Raw genomic sequence first — 11,048 nt, 5'->3', positions numbered from 1 at the left:
GAATCAAGATTGCCGGGAGAAATATCAATAACCTCAGATATGCAGATGACACCACCCTTATGGCAGAAAGTGAAGAAGAACTAAGAACCTCTTGATGAAAGTGAAAGAGGAGAGTGAAAAAGTTGGCTTAAAGCTCAACATTCAGAAAACTAAGATCATGGCATCTGGTCCCATCACTTCATGGCAAATAGATGGGGAAACAGTGGAAACAGTGTCAGATTTTATTTTTTTGGGCTCCAAAATCACAACAGATGGTGACTGCAGCCATGAAATTAAAAGCTTACTCCTTAGAAGGAAAGTTATGACCAACCTAGACAGCATATTAAAAAGCAGAGACATTACTTTGCCAACAAAGGTTCGTCTAGTCAAGGCTATGGTTTTTCCTGCAGTCATGTATGGATGTGAGAGTTGGACTATAAAGAAAGCTGAGAATTGATGCTTTTGAACTGTGGTGTTGGAGAAGACTCTTGAGAGTCTCTTGGACTTCGAGGGGATCCAACTTAGTCCAACCTAAAGGAAATCAGTACTGGGTGTTCCTTGGAAGGACTGATGCTGAAGCTGAAACTCCCATACTTTGGCCACCTGATTTGAAGAGCTGACTCATTTGAAAAGACCCTGATGCTGAGAAACATTGAAGGTGGGAGGAGAAACGGACAACAGAGGATGAGATGGTTGAATGGCATCACCAACTCAATCGATATGAGCTTCAGTAAACTCCAGGAGTTGGTGATGGAGAGGGAGGCCTGGCATGCTGCAGTCCATGGGGTCACAAAGAGTTGGACATGACTGAGCGATTGAACTGAGCTGAACTGAGAAGCCATTCATATTTCCTTTTTTGTGGACTGTCTGTAAATATCACTTGCTATCTAAAAAAATTTTTGTTTAAAATTTTTTCCAGTTTTATGGAGATGTAACTGACATACAGCACTATGTAAGTTTGGGCTTTTCTGGTGGCTCAGTGGTAAAGAATCTGCCTGCCAATGAAGGAGATTTGAGTTCGATCTCTGGGCTGGGAAGATCTCCTGGAGAAGGAAATGGCAACCCACTTCAATATTCTTGCCTGGGAAATCCCATGGACAGAGGAACCTGGTGGACTACATCCATAGGGTCACAATGAGTCAGACATGACTTAGTGACTAAACAACAACTATGTAAATTTAAGGTATACAACAAATAATTTGACTTACAAACACCATGAAATGATCACCACAATAGGTTTAGTTAATGAAATCCATCTCATGTAGATACTAAGGAAATAGAAAAAAATTTTTAATTGTGATGAGAACTCAGGATTTACTATCTTATGAACTTCCCTTTACAATTACAGCAGTGTTAATTATCTGTATCGTGTTGTATGTTACATCCTTGTACATTTTGACTACCTTCATCTAACTCCTCCTGCTCCTAGGTACTTTTTCAAATCATTGGTCATATACTTATTGATCTCTAGGAGTTATTAATAATTAGGGGGATTAGCCCTTTGTGATGCAAATTGCAATTTCCCCCCCTAATTTGTCATTTTTATTTTGACTGTATGGAGTTTTTATCCCTGACATTAATCCTGTTAATTAATCCAGGACATTAACCTCAGTATTAGTCCCGTTGGTTTTTTACTATATAATTTTATTTATTTTTTTATGGCTGTGCTGGGTCTTTGTTGCTGTGCGGGCTTTCTCTTGTTGCTGCAAGTGAGGGTTACTCTCTAGTTGGAGTGCTCAGTGCAGTGGCTCTCTTGTTGCTGAGCACAGGCTCTAGGGCACAAGGGCTCTAGAGCACAGGCTCAATAGCTGTGACACATGGGCTTAGTTGCTCCGCAGCACATGGGATCTTCCTGGATCACGGATTGAACCTGTGTCTCCTGTGTTGCAGGCAGAGCCACCAGGGGAGGCCCCATACCGTCCTTATAACAGCACTAATCACACTCTACTTTGACTTTGTTTACTTTTCTCTCTCTCATTAGGTAGACTAAGTTCCATGAGGACAGGGACCAAGTCTGCTTCTTCATTACTGTTTCCCTGGTGTCTATTACAGGGCCTGGCACATAACAGGTGCTTGATAAATAGGCTTTTTTTAAGTTATTCTTTAATTTTTAAAATTTATTTATTTTTGGCTGGGCTGGGTTTTTGTTGCTGCTCACACCCTCCTCCAGCTGCAGTGGATGGGAGCCACTCTCCTGCCTATATGTGTGGGCCCTCGCTGTGGTGGCCTCTCCTGTTGCAGAGCACAGGTTCTAGGCACATGGGCTTCAGTAGCTGTGGTGCATGGGCCCCGCTGTCCCACAGCATGTGGAATCCTCCCAGACCAGTGGTCGAACCTGTGTCCCCTGCATTGGCAGGCAGACTCCCAACCACTGAACCATTAGGGAAGTCCGTCAATAAACAGTTGTTAAATTAATTTGGAAAAGGACGTTTGATGGCTGAATGGTATCTTTGTCTCACTGGGGGACCCAGGAGAATGAAAAAAATAGAAAAGCTTTGATGCCTGTCCAAGAAAGTAGCCATATGCTCCTTAATCCCACCTGCCAGAGAAAACAAGGGTTTGCAGCTCCTTCTTTTCGGTGGTAATCTCATTTGGCTCTGCCCTGGCTTCCAGGAGACCCAGGTCCCTGAAAGCATTAAGCAAAATACCTAACATCCTGTAGAGGAGGATGAAGGCTGACCAGTCTGAAGGCAGTTAGCCTTAGCTGGAGCTAGGTCCTACAGGCTTCCTGGATGTCAAGGGTTAACCCTTTAGTCACTAGACTATGGAAAGGTCTGTGGAGGAGGGGTTTCAGTGAAGGGCTGGAGTAGAGTAGGGTATCTGGGGAGAGGCTTGGGGCAGTGGCTGATTATCATCCAGTAGAAGTACTTGTATTTATCCTTGTAACACCTGATACGGCCTGACTGGGCTTCCCTGGTGGCTCAGATGGTAAAGAATCTGCCTGCACTGCAGGAGACCTGGGTTCGATCCCTGGGTTGCGAAGATCTCCTGGAGAAGGGAATGGCTACCCTCCCCAGTAATCTTGCTTAGAGAATTCCATGGACAGAGGAGCCTGCCGGGCTACAATCCATAGAGTCGCAAAGCATTGGACACGACTGAGCAATTAACACACACAGGGCCTGACCAGAATTTACAATCTGATAATCAGCTTGGCCCACTTCCCCTCTGCCTTCTCAGGCTCCTCTTTGCTTTTTTCCTTCCCCAAAACAGAGTTTAGGTTTAGAGCAGGAGGTGACACAAGAATCATGGGAATTTTTTGGCAGAGGATGAAACTGAGACCCTTGGGAGGCAACAGATTAAAAACAAGGTAAACAGATTAAACAATGTATTAATAAACATTAGAAACAAGGCTTGTACATCAAGCAAAACTGAGGCTAAACACTGGCTCTGTAGCAGTGTAACTTAGTTCAGCTATTAACCCCTCTGAAATACAGTCCCCTTGCCTGAATGTTTTCTGTCTGTTATGGACATAAACTGCATAGAATCTGCAAGGACCCTGATGTAGATTCTGACTCCTATATGACAAGGAACAAGGAGAAGCAGAGAAGATGAGGACCAAAGTCAGTTAGCTGGTGACACAGTGATGACCAGAACTAGCATCCCTCTCCTACACTCTCATTGGCATGGGTTGCTATAGTCAACACAATTTCAGAGTTCCTAACTGAGGGTCCACAAAGAGAAATAAGGGCAGTTACTTTCTTAGGTTCATTCCTGTGTTGTCTGAGGCGCTGGGCACAGGGTAGGATGGGTATAGATTAGTGACCTCTCCAGCTTCAGACTTTTGGGTGGTTTAGGATCTAACTTGTAAAAGTTAGGTTACAAGGAAGAAGATTGACTGATCTGACCTCCAAGGACTTATTCTTTCAAATTTACCAATTACTGACTGAAAATTTCATGCTAAGAAAAATGCAAAACCCTGAAAGTAAAAGTCCACTTAAACAAACCCCAAAACAGCGTTTTTCAAAGTGTGAGTCCTATGGAAGCAACCTAGATGCCCATCAGCAGACGAATGGATGAGGAAGCTGTGGTACATATACACCATGGAATATTACTCAGCCATTAAAAAGAATTCATTTGAATCAGTTCTAATGAGATGGATGAAACTGGAGCCCATTATACAGAGTGAAGTAAGCCAGAAAGATAAAGACCATTACAGCATACTAACACATATATATGGAATTTAGAAAGATGGTAATGATAACCGTATATGCAAAACAGAAAAAGAGACACAGATGTACAGAACAGACTTTTGGACTCTGTGGGAGAAGGCGAGGGTGGGATGTTTCGAGAGAACAGCATCGAAACATGTATATTATCTATGGTGAAACAGATCACCAGCCCAGGTTGGATGCATGAGACAAGTGCTCGGGCCTGGTGCACTGGGAAGACCCAGAGGGATCGGGTAGAGGGGGAGGGGGTAGGGGGTAGATAGGGATGGGGATCCATGGCTGATTCATGTCAATGTATGACAAAACCCACTGCAATCTTGTAAAGTAATTAGCCTCCAACTAATAAAAAAAATGAAAAAAAAAAAAAAAAAGTGTGAGTCCTGGCTTGTTAGTAGGATGTGAAATCACAACCAGAATTGAAAAAAGGAAATAAGAGAGATTAGAAAAATATGACAGTGCATTGTACACAGAAGGATAGGTATCAGGTCATAAAATTTCCAGTTACATATAGTTACACATATATATGTGTATGTACTGGGTCATGATTTAAAGTATATTACTTTAAATTACTGTGAATTTTGGTCAAAAAACTTTGCAAGCCCCTTTACCAGAAGGTGAATTCAGGAGAGCAAAAGCTTTGTTTTGTTTTAGAACAGTGCTTGGCATTTTTAAGTGTTCTCCAAAGAACTGTTCAATGAGTGAATATCTAACACTGTGCCTGCTTTCAAGAAGATTAGAGTCAGAAATACAGGAAAAGGTAAATATCAGAGGCTTTCTCATACTAATACCAGCCTGAACCAAATAAATAGTATGAATTTAATGAAAGGGAAAAAACCTAAAAGAACTCCAAATACAACCCTGGATATTGTGCTTTTAGGGAATTTTAGGCAGAGTGAAGGGATAAGAACAAAACAAAACAAAAACACTGATTTGGGAACCAAAGATAACACACCTGACTTTGTAACCTGCTCACTGTGTGACTTAGGGCAAACCTCTTTAATCAATTCTCTCATTTGAAAAACAGAAATGCTTAAACAAGCCCTGCCTGCCACACAGGGCTGTTGTGAAGATCTGTGGACTCCATAAAATCATGCATATTAACGGTGTTCTGCAAACTGTAATATGATACTGGAGAGAAAAACAACGGATTGCTGATGAAGTGAGTACTGGCCTTTTCAGTGGTTTAAGTTATTCAACAGCAAATATTTATCAGGTTTCTAATGTTTACCGAGGGTTTTTCTTTTCAAAGCTTTCTTTTCAGATGCTTTTCTAATGTTCTTCCTACACTACAGAAAGTAAACCATGAGAAAATAGCCTTGGGCTATCTTGTTCAGCTCCATCTCTGTACCTGAACACAGCAAGCGTTCAGCAGGTATCTTAAAGAATGGAAGCAATTGTTGCCTTAAAGGATGGCATCTTTGCTTTTAAGAACAATTAACTTGGAAGTGATACACAGCGAAAATACACATCAGGTACCATACAAGTGTCTGTGAAAAAAAGAAAAAAAAAGTGTCTGTGACAGGTATCAAAGTAAGAGCCAGGGCATGGGTACTCCTTGGGTACCAAAAACATGCGTTTTAGTGCTAGCTGTTGCGGGGGTGAGTGGGGGTTGGGGGCGGGGCACAGCACAGCATACCCTTCCTGTCGGTGAGAAAGCGACACAGAAATAAAATACCAACAGTCTATAGGTAGAATAGAAAGGCAGAGATGACTTGAGTGATGGGAGCGAGTGACAGACCTAGGGTTGCGGAGCATCTCAGGCAGTCAGATAAGATTGTAGGAATCTATGCCCCTTGTGTGTGTTAGTTGCCGGTTCGATCCATGGGAAATGGCAACCCATTCCAGTATTCTTGCCTGGAGAATCTCATGGACAGAGGAAGCCTGGCGGGCTACAGTCCACAGAGTCGCAGAGTCGGACTCGACCGAAGCGACTTAGCAAGCACGCATGCCCCTTGTAGAAAGGCTGTCAAGATGAGGTGACCTTGAGATGCCGAACGTAGGTGGAAAAAGACTCCAGAGAATAGTTTAATGTTACTGCCTCCGAGCGTCCAAGAGAGAAAAGACCCCGTTTTGAGACAATACCTGTATTTGGTTTTCCTTCAGCCGAGGGACAAGGGTAGGGGTTGGAGGACAAGACCCGGTGGGCGGGGCCTACGGGAGAGGACGGGATCACGCGGGCCGTCCCTCCAGCAACCGGAGGCCGAGCGGAGGGGCGGGGCTTCCGGTGGCAGCGGCACTCGGGCGTCGGGTGACGCTAGGCGGACAGATCATCACGTGACACGGAAGTGACTACGAACAGGAAGAGGACGAAAAAAATAACCGTCCGCGACGCCGAGTCGAGCCGGACCCGCAGCCACCATGAACAGCAAAGGCAAGGACAGGGGGTGGCTGAGGCCGCCGGGGGGAGTAGTACTGGCCCGGAACGAGTGGGCCCGGAGCCCAGGGTCACCGAACGCCAGGCCTGGGGCGAGGTGCGCCGCGCTCCTTAGCCAGCTGCAGTGGCCGGGGTGCGCCAGACACCTTCGTCATCCCCGAACTACGGCCGTTCGCTCCCTCACGGCCCTTTCTCCCTTAATCTCTGTGGCGCAGTTTGGAGCTGTGGGTTCGGGTTGGGGGGGCTGTTGGGTGGGTGGGTTGTTGGGGGGGGGGAGAAGGTTTGTCGTGATGAGCATATGTAGGAGCAAATGGGGAGCTGGAGGCGAGATTTGGGTAGGCCAATGGAGAACTGGCAGAGGCGGGGCGCCGCGCTCCGGAACCACAGGCAGGCCTTCGGGCTTAACTGGTGAAGTGCCGCGCTGGTGGGCGGGCCACTCGGGCCCGAAGGGGGTCTCTTTCCCCATACCCTCGCTGGCGGCCAGAAAGTCTCCCGGTTTCTGTATCAGAACATTCCCCTCAGCCACCTCCCCGATCTCAGTGTTCACTTCCACCACTCACTCTCTTCTTTTGGAAGTCGACCTTGAGTAGGAACCTGTGAGGTCGATGACCACAACCACCGTTACTCACGAGGTCTTGGTCAGTTACAACCAGACCTCTGGAGACCACGCAGGGCAGAAAAACAGGACACATCGTTGAAATACCGGCTAGAGGGGGTGCCCAGAACTGCCCTGCGTTCTGAAAGGATCTTGGGCCCAGCTCGACTTTCCCCTGACAGCAGTCTGCTACTGGATGTCCAGTTGGAATCCAGCTTCTTAAGCTTTAAGGATGCAAAGAGAATGCTTATTTTCTTGGCTCCAGGAATCAGGCCCTCTAGGTCAGTCTGTTTGGAAATCTTTTTGCTTATCCCGGCTAGGTTAGCTACCCAGTATGCCCTGCTTTGTTTTAGTGACTCTGTATGGTAGACAACATGGTTTTTTTCCCCCCTTGTCTTCCAGGTCAATATCCAACGCAGCCAACTTACCCCGTGCAGCCTCCTGGGAACCCTGTGTACCCTCAGACCTTGCATCTTCCTCAGGCTCCACCTTATACTGATGCTCCACCTGCCTACTCAGAGGTGCTTCCAGTTAACTAGACTTAAATAATGGAGTACTCTTGGATAATGTTTTCAGTCCTTGGCCAAGTCTGGCTCCACACGTTTATTTACTTTCCACAAATAGGAGAGAGTGCTCACATGAATCATCTTAAAACATGACATAGTTTAGCCATTTCTGTTGGGTTTGAGAAGGCATTATCTGATTGTTTTATGTTATTTGGCACCGGCTGAAGTTAAGAAGATGAGTTTGCATTCCCTGAGCCTAACATTAGCTATAGCAGGAAGTGATCCAGGAGAATATTGGGTGGCAGTGGAAAGGCAACTTGTGTAACTCAGAGTGTAACCTGCACAAGGAGAATTAAGACTTGACTCATTAAAATGAGATCTGAAATAGGAATGTCATAAAGTAACTTGTTGCCTTCTCTTCTGCCTCTTCTAGCTGTATCGTCCGAGCTTTGTGCACCCAGGGGCTGCCACCGTCCCCACCATGTCAGCTGCATTTCCTGGCGCCTCACTGTATCTTCCCATGGCCCAGTCTGTGGCTGTTGGACCTTTAGGTTCCACAATCCCCATGGCTTATTATCCAGTTGGTCCCATCTATCCACCTGGTTCAACAGTGCTGGTGGAAGGAGGGTATGATGCAGGGGCCAGATTTGGAGCTGGCGCTACTGCTGGAAACATTCCTGTGAGTATGACTTGGTCACAAAAAAGCTCAACCCTTGTGTATTTTAACTTCCTGAAATGACTGGTCATCCTTTTATCATCCCTGGGTAATAGTTGCTGGTATTGGTGTAATCACTGACGTCCAGTAGTCAGGCAGAAAGCACTTGAGGGGGCAGGAGAACCGTGGCTAGTCCGTAACATCTGGCGTACTCACTTATGTCAGAATTTATCAGGTTCCTTTGTTTTCCTGTCTTAAGAATCCTGCCTGCTGCTTTTCCAGTTCACTTTGATACTAGTCTAATAACACTCCTCATTCATTCCATAAGCATTTATTTAATATGTGCCATCAGCATGGCAACAGAATGCATAATCCCTATTAAATTGCATTTAGAGAGATACTGGGGATTTTAGCTATGTCTCTTGATTAGTTCTCCTATGTATGGGAATTAGAGCCCAAATGGTCCTTGCTAGGATCATCTACTCAATAACCATAGGCTAGGGATGAAGTGAAAATGCTGTCATCAGGTAGAGCCTTCAGATTATCCAGGGCTATTTGAAAACTGTCAGACCCTGTGATATAGATCCCTGGACCTGGTACCCCCTCCATTGTTTTGGAATGTGAATAGGAGTGATTTTCTACACTGAAAATGCCTACGAATCTGGACTTCCCACACTCAGAAGGTATCCATAGGCTTTATCTTGGGCTCAGAACCCTTTAAATGAGTGGGTTTCCTGTTTATATCTTTGGGCTCACAAAGAATGTCGACCTGCTGGACTCAGATTGGTGGCCCAGATAGCTCTTTGAGATGCCACTGGTTAGCACACTGCCATCTTCCTGATTGGTCCTCTTACCTTTGTCCACTTCCTCCCACAGCTGCCCTCTGCCCAATCATCCTTGTCTTTTCCTTTCAGCCTCCTCCCCCTGGATGCCCTCCCAATGCTGCTCAGCTGGCAGTCATGCAGGGAGCCAATGTCCTCGTAACTCAGCGGAAGGGAAACTTCTTCATGGGTGGCTCAGATGGTGGCTACACCATCTGGTGAAGAACCAAGGCCATCTCTATGCCGGGAAAGACATCACATACCTTCAGCACTTCTCACAATGTAACTGCTTTAGTCATATTAACCTGAAGTTGCAGTTTAGACACATGTTGTTGGGGTGTCTTTCTGGTGCCCAAACTTTCAGGCACTTTTCAAACTTAATAAGGAACCATGTAATGGTAGCAGTACCTCTCTAAAGCATTTTGAGGTAGGGGAGGTATCCATTCATAAAATGAATGTGGGTAAAGCAGCCCTAAGGATCTTCCTTTAATTCCTCTGGAGTAATACTGTACCATACTGGTCTTTGCTTTTAGTAATAAAACATCAAATTAGGTTTGGAGGGAACTTTGATCTTCCTAAGAATTAAAGTTGCCAAATTATTCTGATTGGTCTTTAATCTCCTTTAAGTCTTTGATTCATATTACTTGTTATAAACAAACCGCATTAGTTGTCTGCCTTTTCCTTTCCATCCTTTGCCCCTGGTCCTACCCTCAATCCTTGTCTTCCACTCTTTTCCCACCAATCTCCATTGAATCAATGGTGCAGGACAGAAAGCCAGTCAGACTAATTTCCTTCTCTCCTTGCACTTTCCCCCACTTGTCATCTTTTAACTAGTCTTTCACAAAGGATCCTCTGAAACCCCCTCTGTGCCCCAAGCACAGGACCCATTTCTTCTGCTTTTGCATCTCCTCAGGCAAAAGCGGAGGGTGCTTTTTGGACCCTCCTCATAGGTTTTCTCTTCAGACATGAACCAAACCCAAATTTGTTTTGGTGCCAGAAAAACTGAACCTTGTTTTAACAAAGGATACCAGTGCAAACTGTCGTAAACAGCAGTTTGTTTATAAATTTTGAGGGACAAGGAGGAGGATGCATTTAAAAGCCTGATGACTCGAGCCAAATTAAGGGGAGTTTGCAGATCAGAAATTGGTTACCATTTCTTGTCAGTGTCTGATGTAGCCACTCATGGCTCCCAAGAATTCCTCAGCTGGGTTAATGGGGTCATATTGTGAATGCCTCACTACTAAATGACTTGAGTCCAGTGAAATCTCATTAGGGTTAAGAATATTTCAGGGATCCTTAATATTTTGATTTTTGTTTTCTAAAATTGGATTTTATTTTATTTTATCTTATAATTTCAGTTCATCTAAATTTGTGTTCTGTACATGTGATGTTTGACTGTACCATTGACTGTTATGGAAGTTCAGCGTTGTATGTCTCTCTCTACACTGTGGTGCACTTAACTTGTGGATTTTTTATACTAAAAATGTAGAATAAAGACTATTTTGAAGATTTGAATAAAGTGATGAAGTTGCATTACACCTCACTTCAAGGATTCTTTACTCAACTTGTTTTTAGATCTCTTCTGTATATAACATTTTTTATATCCCACCTAGAATTCAGATAAGTGCTGCTATCACTTTTTTCTTTTAATGAAGTCTTTGAAATAAATGCAGGAGTACAAGGCTAAGATTTGACCATTTTCATGAGTTCCATTCTAGATGTTTAGCTTTTTTTCATTTCCTAAGTGCTTTCAGGTTCTTAAAAGCCTATTAGGCCAGAAGAATTCAGAACATAAACTTAGAAATAAGGGAACAATTGAGTCTCCTCATTTGGAGGAGTCTCCTGCCCTTAAGTTTGACTTGAGGAAAATGTGTTTTAGTTTGACAACTTGTTAAGTTGTAAGTTTAGGGTAATCTTCGGTTTTTCCAAAATTCTGTTTGGAGAAATGC

The 11,048-nt window shown here is 44.4% G+C and overlaps 1 protein-coding gene across 2 annotated transcripts; it reads left to right on the top strand.

Annotated features, from left to right (window-relative positions):
* The first annotated feature begins 6,410 nt into the window (after positions 1-6,410).
* On the top strand, positions 6,411-10,642 carry DAZAP2 (DAZ associated protein 2). Of its 2 annotated transcripts, none has more exons than XM_020892972.2 (4): positions 6,411-6,519; positions 7,520-7,638; positions 8,057-8,225; positions 9,193-10,642. In XM_020892972.2, the coding sequence occupies exons 1-4, from the start codon at positions 6,507-6,509 to the stop codon at positions 9,513-9,515; spliced, it is 624 nt and encodes a 207-aa protein (XP_020748631.1). In that variant the 5' UTR covers positions 6,411-6,506; the 3' UTR covers positions 9,516-10,642. The 2 variants fall into 2 exon arrangements, with proteins under 2 accessions (XP_020748631.1, XP_020748630.1); XM_020892971.2 differs by having other exon boundaries at positions 8,057-8,302; positions 9,193-9,421.
* Positions 10,643-11,048: the final 406 nt, after the last annotated feature.

Source organism: Odocoileus virginianus, chromosome 24 (assembly GCF_023699985.2).
Source record: "Odocoileus virginianus isolate 20LAN1187 ecotype Illinois chromosome 24, Ovbor_1.2, whole genome shotgun sequence".
NCBI lineage: Eukaryota > Metazoa > Chordata > Mammalia > Artiodactyla > Cervidae > Odocoileus > Odocoileus virginianus.
This window is presented reverse-complemented; position numbering and strand designations above follow the sequence as displayed.